The following is an 18035-nucleotide window of genomic DNA, read 5'->3' on the forward strand; positions in this document are numbered from 1 at the left end:
AAAATATGTCCAAAAAGAATTGCTATTGTAGCAACTATCTCAAGATTGACATTTTTTTTAAAAAAATGTCATTAGGTTTCTTGTAGACCAAACTTTCAATTTGTCTTGGATTCTACCCAACTCCACTATGCTCACCTCCTTGTTGTCCTGCGGTACCTTTGTGGTACTATGTCTCACCAACCCTTTTATTGTCTTTCTCACTTTTTTACTCAACTTTGACTAGATATACAAGAAAATAGGCTCTAATATTTATAGTACATAATTAGTATTATTAGATAGATAATTGAATCTATTTTTATAATAAACTTATTTAGAGATACAAATATTGCTAATAATTATATAAACTTAGTCAAACTCAACCATCATGAATACACCGTGGTGACACTTAAAAGGGAGAGAGGACTAGTCCAAAACAATCACTTGTTTTAAAGGAGTATGGAATGAAACCCTGTGAAATTTATTGACAAGTGATATAATGTAAAACAAAAAGAGTAGCATGTCACATTGTATGTATATATTCACTTCGGTTAAAAAAATAATATGTTCTGTTGGCTTTGTTACAACCTGGCGATTTGATCCACTTGATATGATTCACAAGGGAACGTCCACACGGTCTGAATATATTTGATCTTGTGGCTGAAATCTATAAGCCTCAACATTTTTGTACAAACACTACAAGTCCTTTTTTAGCTTTAAAGAAAAAAGTAATGTCGAGAGTGGCTTTTGAGCAATACAAGAACAAGAGTGAAGAAGGAAAAAATAATGTGAAGAGTGGATTTGAACAATACAAGAAGGAATACGAAGAATAAGAGTAAAAAAATAGAAAAATAAAATAACAACATCTGAAAACAGGAAAAAGAAAAAAAGAAAAAAACAATAGGTGAAACACAGGAAAAATGAAAAAAAAAAGTGTACGGAGGACAAGAGTAAGAAAAGGAAAAATAAAAACAATAGCTGAAAACAGGAAAAAGAAAAAGGGGGGAAACAATAGGTGAAAACAAAAAAAAAATGAAAAAAAGGCGGAAACAGAAAAATAATAATGTTGAGAGTGGGAAAAATAAAATAACAATATCTGAAAACAGGAAAAAGAAAAAAGAAAAAAACAATAGGTGAAACACAGGAAAAATGAAAAAAAAACAGTGTACGGAGGACAAGAATAAGAAAAGGAAAAATAAAAACAATAGCTGAAAACAGGAAAAAGAAAAAGGGGGGGGGGGGGAACAATAGGTGAAAACAAAAAAATGAAAAAAGGCGGAAACAGAGTGTACGGAGGACAAGAGTAAGAAAAGGAAAAATAAAAACAATAGCTGAAAACAGGAAAAAGAAAAAGGGGGGAAACAATAGGTGAAAACAAAAAATGAAAAAAAAGGCGGAAACAGAAAAATAATAATGTTGAGAGTGGGAAAAATAAAATAACAATATCTGAAAATAGGAAAAAGAAAAAAACAATAGGTGAAACACAGGAAAAATGAAAAAAAAAACAGTGTACGGAGGACAAGAGTAAGAAAGGGAAAATAAAAACAATAGCTGAAAACAGGAAAAAGAAAAAGGGGGGGAAACAATAGGTGAAAACAAAAAAATGAAAAAAAAGGCGGAAACAGAAAAACAATAATGTTGAGAGTGGGATTTGAACCCACGCCCTTTCGGACCAGAACCTTAATCTGGCGCCTTAGACCAACTCGGCCATCTCAACTTGTGTGATTTTTGAAGATTTTATATTTTACTAGTACGTTGATACTATTCAGTATTCAGATGCAGAGCTTGTCCAGTTTCATCAAACCATCATCCAAAATTACCATGCATCGCAAAGGGATATGACGAATCATTCATTTACGGTCATCGCTCCAGCTTTCCTCACCATGTCAACAACTCAACATCGTTCCTATCTGCGTGAGCCTGCTTTTTTTTTTTTTTTGACAAGAATGAGCCTGCTTCATCATGTACAAAAGTACCAGTCACATTAGACTACAACCATATACAATTTACTAGTTGATCACAATTCACAAGATCGTCATGTCATTCTTCTTCTTTAAAAAAAATAAAGAAAAAACTGCTTGTCTTGCATTGTTCAATCAACCAGGACAGTTGTTGAAATAATCATTATATTAGTGTGAAAGTCATGAGATATACATGTTAAGCTGACCAACTACTAGCTACGCAACTACTCCTATGGCTTAAGGCCCATGAGGCTTGTGAATGAAATGAACACACCAGCATTGTAGCACGTGCTTTTCTTTTGGCCCACAAAGCATTTCCTAGAGTCAATCGCAATGAAATGCAACCTGCAGAAATTCAACAAAATATGACGATTTCCGCCAAATCTAATACTTCGTACTACTAGTTACCAAAGCTTCCTATATATAAAAAAAAAAGTTACCAAAGCTAGAGTGCTAGACTTGAATGCTGTTGGGTACCATGACAGCACAGGGCCACAGATACAGATAGATTGGTCACCTCTCTCGAAAAAAATAAGAAGAGAGATTGGTCACATTCTCTGAAGTGAGGTGCCTGCCTCAAAAGTCACAAGTCGCCTGTGCAGAGAGAGAAATGCACGGGGAAGGGAAGAAGGAAGATATCGCTGCTCCTTTCAAAATTAAATCCTAAAACTATGTCAGCAACTGCGAATCAGGCGATGATTGAGTGCTCGCGTTTGCTCCGTTGAGCATCCGTAATATGTGTTCTGGGCTTCGAGCAGCCCTCAAACGCGGATGTTCCGTAATGGTATAAAGAAGCACTTTGCAGGATTCAGATATTTACATGAACATTTTCTTAAATATCAACGGTATTCTATACTAACTTTATTAGCTTTTATCAAAATTTAAGAAGTTTGATTCAATATAGATTTGGCATTATACCCCCCACCCCCCTTTTTTTTCTTTGAGATGGAGGTAGTACATTGGAAGCTTGCACAAACCACCACACTGGTCTCCCTTCCAACCGGAGCGATCGAGAGCCATGGGACCAAAATCCAAATGCCTTTAATTCAACCGGAGTATTGTCGGATGACACTGTATGATTCCGATTCTAGCCATTTCATCATATCGAGCAGGCCCAGGAAGGGAGAGGGAGGGAGAGAGAAGATCGAGGAGCGAGCAGTGACTGACTGGATGCCTCCATGGTTCATGGGCAACCCATGTGCCAAAGAGTACACAAGCATAGCGAATCCGGTGATCTGCGGGCCGAGTACGTACTCCTGCATTTTTGCCATTTTCTCGCAGCACACGCAAGCCGTTCCCAGTACAACGTTTCAGTAACTCTTCACATGTGTTGTGTTGTGTTGTGTTGTGTCCTTCCAAAGGGCACTCCCGCACAGGCATGCATGCTGCACTATGTAATGTTGTAGCAGCAGCAGCAGCAATGCAGATCTGATCACTCCATTAGGCTCTGGAGCAAATTTATTGCATCTTCTAAACAGAAAACAGTCGAGCTAATTGCACATGCTATTGCTATCTACTTATCTACCATCTTGCTGAATGAACAACATGCAGCTGTCCCTAATCTGATCCTACAGGCTACAGAAGTAGGATACATAGTACAGCTCATTGGCTCCTAGCATCTATTCAGAAATCATTGGTGACCACTGACCACTGCATTGTTGCATGCAGATTATTGGAGACGCACGGCATTGCTATGGCCGTCCTAGCAGTTGCCAGTGCTGCATGCCAGTGCACATGAGAAGGGAATCCAATTCACCGATCCCAATGTAGAAACTTGCATCGCATGGGAGATACACTAGTCCCTTCATAATTTTACATATCCAGGATGAGGATCCCGACAGCTAAGGGCACGTTTGGGATCGAGCCTGTTCGCTTATTTAAAAAGTTATGGTCAAGAATATTATTCGCTGATTTATTGTAAGAAAAAAATAATATCGACTGATAGAAAAATACGGCTTATAAGACAAGCAAACGGATCCGACGCTCAGGCTCCGGCTATGGGCTCGCCGAAGCCAGAGTCATAGCAGAAGTATCGAAACCGCGGTGCATACCATGATACGTTTTTCATTGAAGGAACAGAAAATACAAACAGACCTAGGAAAGGTAATCGCAGGATAGAAGCGCTCCCTCCGACCGTTGGAGCAGGGAACCGCACCAACCAGGCACGGAAAAGCGCTAGACCTACTACACCTACCTCGTACATACTCAGGACGACAGCGTTCCTAGGGGCTTGGGCAGTCAGCATTGGATTCTATCAGCATCTGAATCTGAACGAAACATCGCATACCACCTGAAATCTAACACCTCGCTATCACAACGAACGGAAAACACAGCACAGCAGCTGTCTGCTTCAGTTGCCCGCTTGCTGTCTGTCTACAGACACAGCACGCACGCATGCCTACAGATCGTAATCCAAAACCTGACGAGAGCTTTCTTTTCTTCTGTCAAGATCTGGATCAAGATCGTAAAACATGGGCAAAGGGCCAGCCGAGCTGCATATGCATCCATGAGGGATTGAGAGATGAGACGTTTGTTTCCCCATCAGTCCTCCTAATTAATCTCTGGAATTTCTTCTACATGCACGCAATCATTCATGTTGTTTTAACCACAACACCACTAATGATAACTGTTCTGGTCGCTGCATCATAAAAGTCTGCACTGCATGGTGCACCAGATCGATCTCCCTACCGTCGAACTGTTGATCTCCATCATTGACAAAGCGTCACCTCACCTCGCTGTAAGACTAACAACAGCTCCTGTTCACCTTTTAAGACTACTGGCACTTAATTTGTTGCTGCATGCGTTAATGCCGATCGATTGATTACCAGCAGTGCTTTGCGCACGGAAACAAAAGGACCCCCCTTCCCTCGGGAGGTCACCATAATGGCCGGCCATCCGCTGCTGGCTGCTGCACAGACGCGCAGCCTGATTACGGCCAGCTTAGCCGGCCGGCAAGGCTGCTTCTGCCTCACACACGAACACACGCGTGCGCTCACCCCGGGGCCATGCTGCTGGCCGGTTGCCTGTGGTGGTGGACTGGTGGTGGTGCCGCCGCCTGCATCCAATCGCAAAAGTTTCAGCGCCTTTGGCCTGATGCAGGCATGGCATTGGCATTTGCTTGCCATTTGGGCCTTGTTTAGTTCACCCTGAAAACCAAAAAGTTTTCAAGATTCTTCGTCACATCGAATCTTGTGGCACATACATGAAACATTAAATATAGACAAAAATAAAAACTAATTACACAGTATTTGTCTGTAAATCACGAGACAAATCTTTTGATTCTAGTTAGTTTATGATTAGACAATATTTATCAAATAAAAACGAAAGTGCTTCCGAAATTTTTTCGGAACTACACAAGGCCTAAACAAGGCCTCCGTCTTCTACTTCTACCCTGTCGCATCGCAGCCAGTTCGAGAGAGTGCGAGAGTGGCATACTGGCATGGCATCTGCTTGCATGCCCATACAAACACACGAGACAAAAACGCCATTTGATTTCCTCGTATTTTTTTACTTCCGGAAGGAGCAGTCAGTTTGAATTGCAGCCAGTTTGATTTCCTCGTATCTGCATTCTGCTGGTTGTTCATAGTATCTATTTGCGTGCTTTCTCTGAAGTTCTTCAGACGACTGACCTCCAGGTTAGAGAGGTCACGCCGGCGATCTTAAACTAGTGGTGTCAAATTATGTGTTAGTAAGTAACCGCTCATGTCAACCACTTTAACCGGCACATAGTCTAGTTCTTTTTTCTTTTTTTTAACTGAGGTAAACCCCATTTCCATCATCACTAAAGGAAATACAATGTCTTAAGAAAACATTATAGAAAGACAGAACGGGCAGAACCTAGAAAAACCTTACAACTACAGAAGCTAACAACTGATATCAGAGAATGTTCATTGCATTGCCATTGCAGTGCCATGCCCCTCTACCTCCAGATCAGAGAAGGCATGCACGCAGCTGACAGTAAAAGATGCCGACGCAGAAGCAGAGACATTGAGCTTGAGCAGACACTGGCAGTGTCAGGAATGATTGGCACTCTCCGATTACCACCAACTGAGGTCTGAGGGAAGAGATTAACAGCAAAACAGAGGAGTTAATAAGAATATCTTTACCAATATAAGAGCACGGCCGGGTAGCCGAGGCCCGAGGACAGCACACCACCACCACCAACACACATAGTGACATAGGAGTATTTTTTATTTGCGCTGGAATTTTCTGATCAGGTGTCGCTGATTAGATTTTTCAGCAGAAGAGACCGGAGACGAGACGAGACTACGTAGAAACGAACAGCAGAGGCCGGCGGCCGTCCGCCGTATTCTGCTGCTTCTGCATATGCTACTGGCGCACGACCGCTTTTGGACGCTCTGCAGTTGGAATCCAAACAGAAGATTCCTCGGTCGGTCACGAGCTGGCCCTCTGAGTATCAGCAGACCGGCCCGTGCAGTATTCTGTCTTAAAAAAAAGTAGAAACTTGGTGATTCGTTCCTGTATGGTATGAGAGTCAAACCCACTGTATATAGCTCGTATCCGGGAGCCAGATAAATGTCATGTTTGGTTACCCTACCAATCTAGGCCATTTTGGTTTGGCTTCAAAACCTCCTTTGGCTACACGAAAGCCAAAAGCCAATGAAAAGGACCAACTTTCTCTTAGGATCTACATAAAAAACTGTTCTTAGTATAACTTTCACAGTATGTGGGGGTTGCTTCCACCCACGGTGGGATCGTTTTTTTATGAAGATTACTCAATTTGTCACTCGTTGCTACCAGTTTATTATTTTCTCTCAATTCCTATCTTATGTCTGAGAGAAGAGTGGAGCGCACGTGGTACGATTGGGAAAGAACCCACGACTAGGGTTTTAGGACGGGCTGCGACGCTCCTCGATCCCAACTGGTGGATGCACGGCTCCAGGACAAGGCGTCTCTCTCCAACGAGCATGCGGCGACTACCTGAGGGTAAGCCTGGGCGTTTGGTTCCTCGGTTCGGTTCTTCGGTTTTTGACACAAATTTGGTTCTCTACAAATAGGAACCGATCGGTTCTTCACAAATCTTGGAACCGAGCAAAATCGGTTTCGGTTAGTTCGGTTCGGTTCCGGTTCCGACCGAACTAACCGAAAATTTACACAAGTATAAAAAAAGAATAGAAAAATAGGAAAAAAAATATTTCTTTAAAAGCAAGATGTCATTATTTTAAAAAATGTGAGGATGTGAGGCTATGAGAGGGTGCCATTCACCTTTTATATTTAGGGTTAAGGTGGTATTAGGCCTATGTTGTAAGGTTTATTGGGCTTATTTTATGAATTTTGGTTCACTCGGTTAACCGAGCCTGGGAACCGAAATTTGATCGGTTAGTTCGGTTCCTGAGAACTGAGAACCGAACAGCTAACCGAAATTTTCAGTTCCGGTTCCGGTTATTTCGGTTTCGGTTTCGGTTCTCGGTTATTTTTGCCCAGGTTGACCTGAGGGTTGAGGCCACCCTCTATTCTTTCCCACGACGCTGCCTTAACTAGGGGTCTATCTATCATGGTGCGGGCAATGGGCTAACACCTTCATCTCCCCTGCAAGGCCGGCAGCTAGTAGGCAAGCCTAGCCCCTGTGTCCTCCATGGCCTCCTCTGCACGTTGTGGGTTGACATGTGGGGCTCTCTAGCAGTAGCTTTCCCAAGAAGCCACGTCTCTTCAACCAAATGACTTTTAGCTTTCTCACAGCCTACCACTCACAGCTTCCAATAACTTTTTCCAAAAGTCATAGGTCAACGAGACACATCCTTAATCTAACCGAGAATATATGCTCTTTTGTTGTCTATATGAAAAAAATACATGAGATAACATAATACAAGTTTTAACATGATTTTTATGTAGTTCTTACTTTATCTTTTTATTTATTGTATAATTTTATTTAAAACATATTAATATCACTTGATATGTACTAATCGTAATCTAACATTACTAGCTAAGTCGATGCCTGCATCCAGTGAGTCTAGCTCCATAGCAATATCCAAAAATCTACGTATATATAGAACAAAGGCTATTTTGCATCCATGAGCTAGGCCTATAAGGCCTTGTTTAGTTTCCCACCCAAAATTTTTTCATTCGTCCCATCGAACCTTTGGACACATGCATGGAACATTAAATGGAGATAAAAAATAAACTAATTACACAGTTTGGTTGAAAATCGCGAGACGAATCTTTTAAGCCTAGTTACTCCATGATTAGCCTTAAGTGCTACAGTACCCTAAATGTGCTAATGACAGATTAATTATGCTTGATAGATTTGTCTAGCAGTTTCTTAACGAGCTATGTAATTTGTTTTTTAGTAGTTTTTAAAAATCCCTCTCGACATCTTTCGGACACATCCGATGTGACACCCAAAAAATTTTCATCTCGAATCTAAACAGGACCGGCAATGGCTTGGATCTTGTGAATATATTGATATAAACAAATAACCAATTGTACCCGTAGCTTCGCAAGGAGCCAAATAAATCCAAAGTCAATTATACTTATAAAAAATAATTTTCCAAAAATTAATATAAACATGTGTAAAAGTATATATTATGATTGATCCAGTGGTCATCATAATATAATATTAATATTAATATAATACCCGTGCACCTGCCCGGTCCCTCACTCCATCGTTGGCACCCTGCTCTGCTCGGCTCGGCTCTGCTGCTTTGACCCTGCACTGCTCCTCCGGTCGTCCTCCACGGCGCCAGCGCCACCCACCATCACACATGACACATTCACGGCAGCAGCCAACCACCGCCCACAAGGGACCAGGGGCAGCAGGGCAGGGGGTGCCGCGACGGGGGCGCACCCCGGCCCCAGCGCGGTCAGTCACCCACGCCGCCTCTGCGCTGCACTGCACAGCGTGGCATGATTGGGTCCCTGGCCCCCTTTTCCCCCGCACTGCGCTCTCTCTCTCTCTCTCTCTCTCTCTGCCTCCTCACCCTCCTCACTGCAGTCCCTCCCAGCGGCTCGCCAGCCACCTGCTCCCCTCCTCTCTCCCCGCGAGCAGGTGAGGAGAGAAGAAGGAACAGAGGCCGCCGCGCCGCTGATCCCGGCGGCCCCGGCGATCCACCGACGTGTCCTGGTGGGTGGCTCTCGCTCCTGCTCCGCGCCTGCACGCGCGCGCCCACAGCCCACTGTTCGTCACAGTTACAGACGCCCGCTCGTTCTCTTTCCCGATTGATTGATGATGGGCCTGCCGGGCCGTTGTCGTTGCAGGCGGGTCCAGCCACGGCGGCGTGCCGCATTGAAGGCGGGCGCCGGGTCTCTTGTCTCCACAGCTAGCTAAGAGGGTTCGGCGTCGGCGGCGTCGGCAGCGGAGGCTGTGAGGAGGACCAGGAGCAGAGCAGCCCACGGAAACGGAGATCTCGCCGGGGAAGATGAAGAGATCTGCATCTGTGAGTGCCCCACCCCCCCCCCCCCTCCCTACTACCTCCTCCCGTGCCCGCGCTCCTCGTCTCCCTCCTGGCCTCCCGGGATCGCTGGAGGGCCAAGGGACGATGGATCGTGCCGTTACCCGTCACGGGGTTCCGGTGAGGAGAGCCCGACCCACCCATTGCCCTTTCTGCTCCATCTGAATACCGCCGTTGGTCCGAGGGGATCGCCTAATGGCCTGACGCAGCTGGTGTTGTCCTAGATCGATCCTGCATTCCTGCGTGGCGTTTGCCGTTTCGTGGCATTGCCGCGTGATCTGTCGTCATCAGTTCGCCATATTTATGCCCAACATCTGGAGGCTCATGTCCACCACACTGTTTGTTCGTTTTTCCCTGAATATTCATGTTCCCAAGACTTGATATAACGCTTTAGTGGAGGTGCCTAGTGTCACCTTGATCCACATCCACAATTCAATAAAACAATTTTCATGATAGGTAATAGAAGAGAAAACTAAATGAGTTGGCCATCTTCAGCTTCCTTGCCGTGTTCAGATGCTATAAAACCACCCCGATGCAGATTTGAGTGAAACTTTGTTTTCAGATGGGTATAATTCTGTTCAATTTTATTGTTCTATGTGTTCCTCGGATGAAAAGTTCTTCATGTTACATGTTATGTAGGTGACGCAAATTATTAGCACAGGTATATGTGATTGTTACTGAATCTCCCTCTCTTTTTTCCCTTTGGAATTTGTGCCAGTTGTTTCAAGTCCTTTTGGTTTTCATAACCATGGTTGAGATCCAGTGGTCCACCGTATCCAGCATATACTGCAAGGACATGCCGCCGAATGTATATCGGCCTCACAGTGTCACAATAACTGAATTTGGTGCCATTGGGGATGGTGTGACCCTCAATACAAAGGCATTCCAGAATGCAATCTTCTATCTCAATTCATTCGCGGACAAGGGTGGTGCGCAGCTCTTCGTGCCTGCTGGAAGGTGGCTGACAGGGAGTTTTAATCTTATCAGCCATCTCACTTTATCACTGGACAAGGATGCGGTAATAATTGGATCTCCGGTAAGATGATTTGCACACTTTGCACAAAGATAATTTGTACTCTAATAATATTCTTTGGGTTGTCTGTTTGTTACATTATGCACATGATCAAGGCAAACTTATATTGCTGAATCTTATCATTAATCTAGCTTTCTTCTAGGAAACGGTAGAAAGGCCTTGCTAAAAAAGGTTTCAAACCATGGCTTTTCTGAATCTTATTAAATGCTAAAAAAATCACTTCCCTTAAAAGTTTTAAAACCTTTTGTTTTTTCTGTGTTGAATAGCAACTTTGTTTTTTTATTATACTTCAACTGTAATGCCCTGAATGCATCCTGCAGGATTCATCTCATTGGCCAGTTATTGATCCTCTTCCATCCTATGGACGAGGTAGAGAGCTTCCTGGAAAAAGGCATCAGAGTCTGATTTTTGGATTAAATCTGACGGATGTAATTATAACTGGTTAGTAAATCTATAGTTGCATCACCCCCATATTCTTCAAATATCATTTAGTTAGCTTGTCAGTACTGTAATTTTTTTTTTTGGATTTTTGAAACTATTGCCTATCAGTACTGTAAATGTTGCTACTCTTGGGCAGGTGCTAATGGTTCCATTGATGGTCAAGGAGCTATTTGGTGGGGCTGGTTCCGCAACCACACATTGAATTATACTAGACCACATCTTGTTGAGTTGATGTATTCTACCAATGTTGTCATATCTAATCTAACCTTCAAGAACTCGCCGTTTTGGAATATCCACCCTGTATACTGCAGGTTGGTTTTCTAGATAGCCACTTGCTTTCTGTTCAAACATAAAAATTCATTCACAATACAAATATATTATCTGGAGTGCTTTTGCTACATAAACAGCCAAGTGCTTGTCCAGCATGTCACAATCCTTGCGCCTTTGAATTCACCAAACACAGATGGTGTTAGTCCAGGTAATATGACACTTGTAATTATTCAATATGTCTAAGCTTTCATAATTTATTACATTGTTTGCTCCTTCCCCTCCATTTGGTTCTGCACCAGGGAACTTTTGTTACTAAACAAGCTAGGAGGAAAAGGGAGAGAAACTTTAGTGATTGAAATGTCACTTGACATGTTCTCTCTCCAAGATTTTTTTTTCTTCTTCTTTGTGCTTTCAAAATTCATTTACTTTTGATTTGTATGGCTGAGATCTCTCAATATATGCAAGCAATTCTTTTGTGAAGTGGTTAATGGGGACAGGGTTCGGTCATAACCGAAGGTATCATGTCCACATCAGTGGTGACATACTTTTGAGCTTCAGATTACTGTTATGTAGTGATAAAAATCAGCGAACCCAGACTATCATAACATGTGACCAGCCTTTTGCTTGAGACGCGACCTCAACCCAGTCCTCCAAATCTATGATAAACCAGTAGTTAAGACTTAAGAGGTTCTTCTTTTTTTTATCTTGGGTCTGCACTGCATTGCCATCAATCATATTTGCATCTGTGGCACTAATACAACTCCAAACCCATGCAGACTCCTCCACGAATGTGTGCATCAATCATTGCTATGTAAGAAATGGTGACGATGTTATTGTCATTAAAAGTGGCTGGGATGAGTACGGCATTTCATTTGCTCAACCAAGCTCCAATATCAGCATAAGCGACATCACAGGGGAGACAAGGGGTGGTGCAGGGATTGCCTTTGGAAGTGAGATGTCAGGTGGCATATCAGAAGTCCGGGCTGTGGGCCTCCGCATTGTCAACTCCCTTCATGGGATCAGAATCAAGACAGCCCCAGGGCGTGGAGGGTACGTGAAGAATGTGTACATAGCCGATGTGAGCATGGACAATGTTTCAATGGCCATCAGGATCACTGGAAACTATGGTGAACATCCTGATGACAAATATGACAGGACTGCTCTCCCTGTGATAAGCAATATTACAATCAAGGATGTGGTTGGCGTTAACATTGGCGTTGCTGGTATATTGGAAGGCATTCAGGGGGACAATTTCAGCAACATTTGTCTGTCCAATGTTTCCCTCAGTGTACAATCTGCACATCCATGGAATTGTTCACTTATTGAAGGATATTCTAACTCAGTGATCCCAGAATCATGCGAACAGCTCAAAAGCAATTGTAGACAGACACCCATTTGCTACGATGGAAGCGGTTCTTCAGCAATGCATGTGCAGCAACCAAGACATACATCGAGCACCAGCCGGTTGCTAAATCCTTTACTGGAGTTGGCTTCATTTTAGTGTAGGTAGAGCTGTGCTTGTTATTATTGCTGCAAAGGGGCTTGCTTCACGGAATGACCCCTATTAGTCATGTATATCTGATTCTTGCAATTATTTGTGCTTAGAGTGCCGCTTGCTTCATGTATATAGCTGTTGAGATGACTATTGATGTATCTTGCCTGTTTTGTTCCCATTTTTGATATGTGAATGCAATCTGCATAACTTATGGTTTTGAACATGATTTTTCTTTTTAAGAAAAGGTACAAGAAATTAATCATCTTCTAGGAGGGCAATTCTTACACTAGGTCTATACCTGTGTGTTGCCACGGGACCAAATAAATGAAGCAATTCAATAAGAAAAGCATAAAAAAAACATGATGGTGTTGAGATCTTACATTCTTACACTACAACCGCCTCTATCAGGGGTATGGTCTTATCCTACTTTGCACAGATAATTCTCCTGAAGCCTGGACTATCAGGATTGCTAGTCTCCTTTTATTGTATTCGCCACAGTAAATCATGTCATACTGACAGTGCGCACCAAACTGAAACACACAAACCAAAAAAAAAAAAAAACCATGTTTAAAAGTGAAGTCATTGCATGAGCACCTTAGTTTGGTACTGATCATGATTCATATATCTACCTAACCAATTCACCACAACAAAGTACATGTTTAAAAGCACTATTAAAATTCAAAAGTGCCAGAAAGAATACTGCTAATCTCATTACACTATTGCTTAATTTGTACGCAAGTCATCAGCGTCCGCACTTTAATAATAAACACGCAAAAGTGCCAAAAATGCTGACCAGATTTATCCCTCACCTCTGATCCCCTTGTGTGCTAGTCTTGTGGATGTAACTTAGATTCTCGTAGTGAAAAAAATCTCCAAATAGTAGGTTTGGGTTACATTGGATTCTAGAATCTTAGAATTTTATTTTAGAATCCAAGCGTTTGGATCTCATTCTCATTTTTTAAAGAACCAACTGCTCACTGAAGGACAAGGAGTGACAGCATTCTTATTTTCAGAAATGGAAGCACAATGATAAATAAAGTGTGTTCAAATTGACAATTTGTGGCCCATCACAAATAACATAACACCAGAGGTTGTGTTATTCTTTTTGAGAATCAGAGGGCTATCACAATGTTAAATCATCCCACCAAGTATTTCCATGGATCAATACATTTGGAACTTCTCTTTAGTCTTCTCAAATACTTGTTCAGCAATCATGGCTCCATTTCCATCTGCCTGCTTTATCTCCATGTTGGCCTTCTGGTAGAACCCAGTTCCTCTGAGAGCATCAGCAATGAAATCGTCAAATCCAATGGCAATTGCAGCTTCTGCCTTGGCTCCATACACCAGCCTCTGCAGTACAACATTGAACAAGTTTGCTATCAGCAACATACTCCACATATTCTATCACATGAAGAATATTTAAGTTAAGAAATCAACCTTAATCCGGGATAGATGAACAGCACCAAAACACATTGGGCATGGCTCACAGGATGCATAAATTTCACAATCCGACAGCTCAATTTTCCCAAGCTTTTTGCAAGCCTAGTGTACAAAAGAAACAATGATTAAGAGATGAGTATTGTCTTGTCTTAACAATGGAAGGAAAACTAATGTAAAATGCAGTAAACACTGTGAATGAAAAATATTTCAGAATTATAGTCCCAAAAGTCAGGCAGACCATACAAGATACATTTTTTTTTGTTCAGTGATCTTGAAAGCATCTATTTCCATACAATCTACTGCTAATGAAAAAAAATAAAAAAAAAGTTATGAAATCTTAAAGACCAACCATCAGTTTTAACTCCTCACAGGAATATAAATAAATTTAGTCAGCTATTGATTGTTTCACTTTAACTGACTTCAGCTGCAGATAATCATCTTAAGTTACTGGCACTAAATTTGAACCTTGCAAATTGAACATATGTGTGAAAGATGAATGTAATATTTGACTATTTCCAAGCTGAATTTGGTACTAACACTAAAACATGGAAGGAGTAACCAATTGGATGGTCAAGGCCCAAGGGTCCACACATTAAGATGCTGCGGTGCAAGTTAGAGTGCCAGTCGACAGAGCATCCTACCTCTCTTATCGCAGTTACTTCAGCGTGCGCAGTTGGATCGGTGTTCTTCAAAACCATGTTATGGCAACTGGCTATTACTTCATCATTGTGGACAACAACTGCACCAAATGGTCCCCCGTCACCGCAGTCAACTCCTCGGTATGCTTCCTCAACTGCTTTTGATAAAAATTTATGATCCCTGTCTTGTACAGCTGTTTGATAAACCAAAGCTCAAATAAGCAAGTCTTTTTTCACAGTAAGGAATACCAGTGTATACAGGAATGCATAGATTGTATTAGTTGAATCTTGAATTTCATGCCATGCAATGAAACAGCGGCAAGAGAATAGAGAGTCTAGTGGATGAGAAGACGACAATGTCACCTTCCTGATGACCAGCAAATGCTGAAGCAACGGAGATCGTTCCATCCTTGGACTCCACAACTACAAGAGAGGGAAAGATCACATACAAGCCATCTAAGTTAAATAATATTTAGCAAGTCCAAATCTAAAAGGAAGAAAGATATAACTTCTTAGCTAAATTAATTTATATACCATTCAGCTCACATGAACATTCTATTCAAGAATGATGAAAAAATAGCAACCATATTATTACATAAGCAGGCAAGATGCTTTTGGAGGAAAGGCGATCAAGGCCATAAAGGAAGATTGGTGTACACAGATTATGTTGGCCCGGCATTCCACTGTTCCACAGCAGGAAAACAAATTGGCAGCAAAACTTAGACTGTCAGCAGATGGACACTGTGCAGCTGCCAGATAGATTGTACAATTGATTAACCTGGAGCAGACAATGTACCCCCTGATAGCTTTAGCTGCTCAACGGTGCACACAAGTTTTCATACAGATTACTAGCACCGCGATTCATAACTTGGCAAGTGTATAGCCTCTTTTCGCATGTCCTACATAGAAATTACAAGGCTAAGCTACTGTGATGCCTCTATAAGTTGGAAAGAAGGCAATTTTCACCTTTTCCAGTTCGAATATGTATTGGCTGGCAGGCAGTAAAAGCAGAATTGAGACACCGACGAACGTATTGCCTGACTACAGAGCAAACAGAATGGCCCAAATCCCACCCCTCCTGCTGCAACACTAAAAATCTACTCCTCCCAGTCTGTCGCTACGAAGTGCATCTTCAGTTTAAACTACCGGAGCACACCACGCATCAGACACCACCACCAATTTTGCAAGTTCCTAGTTAAATCACGATACGCACTGGAACAGAAACCTGGAATCCGCCCTCTCCTCATACCGAAGACCAAATCTGTCACCAGTCAGCGACAGCACCGGGGGGCAGCAGCAACGAACCCCAAGATCTCCACACTTCCTGGATCCCGAATTTCTGCTTTAGCACACGAACCCAAGAAAATCGCAATCGCAGACCGTAACATATACTAGCAGTAGCAACCAGGCGACAGAGTACCAGACCTACCCTTGGCCTCCTCCATGGCGGGATTACCCGCGACAACTTCCGAGGGACGGACAGACGCCGATGCGGATGCCGCTCGTCTCTGACGGACGGAGAAGGAAGGAAGGAAAGAGATGCGTACTGCTCTCTCTCTCGCTTTGGCGTATATAAATACGGGGAGAGCCGAGTCCCTGACACGTGGGCCCGGAGATCGGGTGGGCCCGCCCCGAGACCTTTGTGCGGACGGGGAAAGCGGAAAAAGGGCCGCCAGGCGCCAGGTGATGACGCGACGCTGGGTGGACCCTGGACCGCGTCCGGGGCGCTCGTGGCCGTTGGCCTCGGCCCTCGGAGCTGTCTCCGCTGCGGCGCAGGCGGCGGAGGCGTGGACCGCCGACGCCGTGGCCGGTGGGCGGTGGTGCTGGTGCCCCCCCCCCCCTCTACTCCTAGCGTCTAGCGAGCACGGGCGGGCTGCGGGCAGGCGCCGCACTGGAGCTAGCGGCACGCGCGGCGCGGTGGGCCGGGTTCACGGTCGTAGGCCGCCGTAGCGTGTGCTGTTGGATGCGCGATCACGAGGCACCTTTTGCTCGTCACGGAGGCACGCGGCACGTGTGGGAGGGAGCGAACATCCACTCGTCAATCTCGCATTTCCTTTTTCCTCAAAAATCGCGGATTGGATTGGATGGATGCATGCGTCAGACAGTCAGTCAGACACCATCCACCCACACCGGCGTTCTTTCTCATCTTTGGATTGGGTCGGTGGACCGCGATTGAACGCTGATCGCGATCGGAGTCATAGATTTTAATTAATACTTAATTCATCCTAAATTATAAGATATTTAACTTTTTTTACACTAAATTTTCACTTGTTTTATTTAAAAATTTATATAAAATATCAATTCTTTTTATCGTGGTTTAGTTTATAAAAATTCTTCAAGAATAATTTAAAGTTAATTATGTTTGTACAAATTTTTTTAAATAAGACAAGTTAAAACAATTAAATGTCCTATAATCTAGGACAGAGAGAAGTAAATTATTAGTGGTTGACTGACTTGACGCCGCATCAATGCATCATGCATGCAAAGAAGCTGCCGCATGGATCAGTCCGCTATGTGAGTACATTTTTTATTAAGGAATATATTCTGGCCTCTAACTTTCACGAACGAAGCCAGTATAGAGCCGACCAAAATAGATCTACGATGATTAATTAGACCATACTCTACCGTATGAAAGTACAAAGTTTAAGACACGAAATAGAGACGACGAGGTAGGCCTCTATCCTATCCTGTATTCTGATTTCACGATCCAAACTTGATAAAGAATTCCAGCACTGAAGTTTTCAACGAGTGACTCTGACCAATCTCAAAAAAAAAAAAAAAGTTTTGCGACACAGTGACTCCTCCCCCGCCCAAATAAACTGCAAAAAAAAAGTAAGTAATTTTTTTTTTTGAAGATAACATCATTTCTGTAACATTATATAGCACCAATTCAAAAACGGTTTCTAATCTTTTGAGAAAATTACACTTAGCGCAGCCCTTTCGAACATCTTTTAGCCAATTATCCTTTGTTATTGAAACGACTCCCTTCTTTGTTTGTAATCGAATTCTGTCTCCCTGATTTATGTATGGAAGAAAAACTTTAATCGTTAAAATCAAAGGTAATCATGTGTCCTCGGTGCTCTTGGTTTCTTCGAATTAAGGTTGACACCAAACACTCCGTCAGTTCGTTACTAAACGAGACATTTAAAAGTATTGTACTTAGCACTCGAGAATCTCTGGTATTCTTCCTATCTATTCTATAAAGCGAAGCGTAAGTCACTTAAGCATAAAAAGGCTCATTTTATAAAATCTTTTTAATCAATTACTATAAGTTTTTACGTGTTGATGAGTCCAATGTTTTTGGGCGCAATAGAATAGAAGTAGCTTTGTTTAGAAAAAAAAAGACCCACAATATTATATATTTCCTATTTT

The 18035-nt window shown here is 42.7% G+C and overlaps 2 protein-coding genes and 1 non-coding gene across 4 annotated transcripts; 1 reads left to right on the forward strand and 2 right to left on the reverse strand.

Annotated features, from left to right (window-relative positions):
- Window positions 1613-1693, reverse strand: TRNAL-AAG. Its single transcript has one exon. It is a non-coding gene; the product is annotated as a tRNA-Leu (tRNA).
- On the forward strand, window positions 8682-12824 carry LOC8079686 (probable polygalacturonase). Its single transcript, XM_002463544.2, has 7 exons — window positions 8682-9018; window positions 9153-9331; window positions 10065-10382; window positions 10700-10820; window positions 10957-11131; window positions 11228-11298; window positions 11867-12824. The coding sequence occupies exons 2-7, from the start codon at window positions 9314-9316 to the stop codon at window positions 12589-12591; spliced, it is 1428 nt and encodes a 475-aa protein (XP_002463589.2). The 5' UTR covers window positions 8682-9018; window positions 9153-9313; the 3' UTR covers window positions 12592-12824.
- On the reverse strand, window positions 13564-16249 carry LOC8079687 (guanine deaminase). Of its 2 annotated transcripts, XM_021446452.1 has the most exons (6): window positions 16093-16206; window positions 15889-15987; window positions 15027-15086; window positions 14667-14857; window positions 14023-14127; window positions 13564-13935 (listed from the first exon to the last, which is right to left on the reverse strand). In XM_021446452.1, the coding sequence occupies exons 2-6, from the start codon at window positions 15908-15910 to the stop codon at window positions 13747-13749; spliced, it is 567 nt and encodes a 188-aa protein (XP_021302127.1). In that variant the 5' UTR covers window positions 15911-15987; window positions 16093-16206; the 3' UTR covers window positions 13564-13746. The 2 variants fall into 2 exon arrangements, with proteins under 2 accessions (XP_021302127.1, XP_002466160.2); XM_002466115.2 differs by lacking the exon at window positions 15889-15987 and having other exon boundaries at window positions 16093-16249.

Source organism: Sorghum bicolor, chromosome 1 (assembly GCF_000003195.3).
Source record: "Sorghum bicolor cultivar BTx623 chromosome 1, Sorghum_bicolor_NCBIv3, whole genome shotgun sequence".
Classification (NCBI taxonomy): Eukaryota; Viridiplantae; Streptophyta; class Magnoliopsida; order Poales; family Poaceae; genus Sorghum; species Sorghum bicolor.

Excerpts from the sequence above, each read along its gene's own strand:
- LOC8079686 (XM_002463544.2), top strand. Across the intron at positions 10,383-10,699 it reads CGGTAATAATTGGATCTCCG|GATTCATCTCATTGGCCAGT; the intron begins GTAAGATGATTT and ends TGCATCCTGCAG. Across the intron at positions 11,132-11,227 it reads ATCCACCCTGTATACTGCAG|CCAAGTGCTTGTCCAGCATG; the intron begins GTTGGTTTTCTA and ends CTACATAAACAG.
- LOC8079687 (XM_021446452.1), bottom strand. The coding sequence starts at position 15,910 with ATGAGGAGAGGGCGGATTCCAG. Across the intron at positions 15,087-15,888 it reads GAGGAGAGGGCGGATTCCAG|TTGTGGAGTCCAAGGATGGA; the intron begins GTTTCTGTTCCA and ends CCTCTCTTGTAG. Across the intron at positions 14,128-14,666 it reads AAGTAACTGCGATAAGAGAG|GCTTGCAAAAAGCTTGGGAA; the intron begins GTAGGATGCTCT and ends TTTGTACACTAG.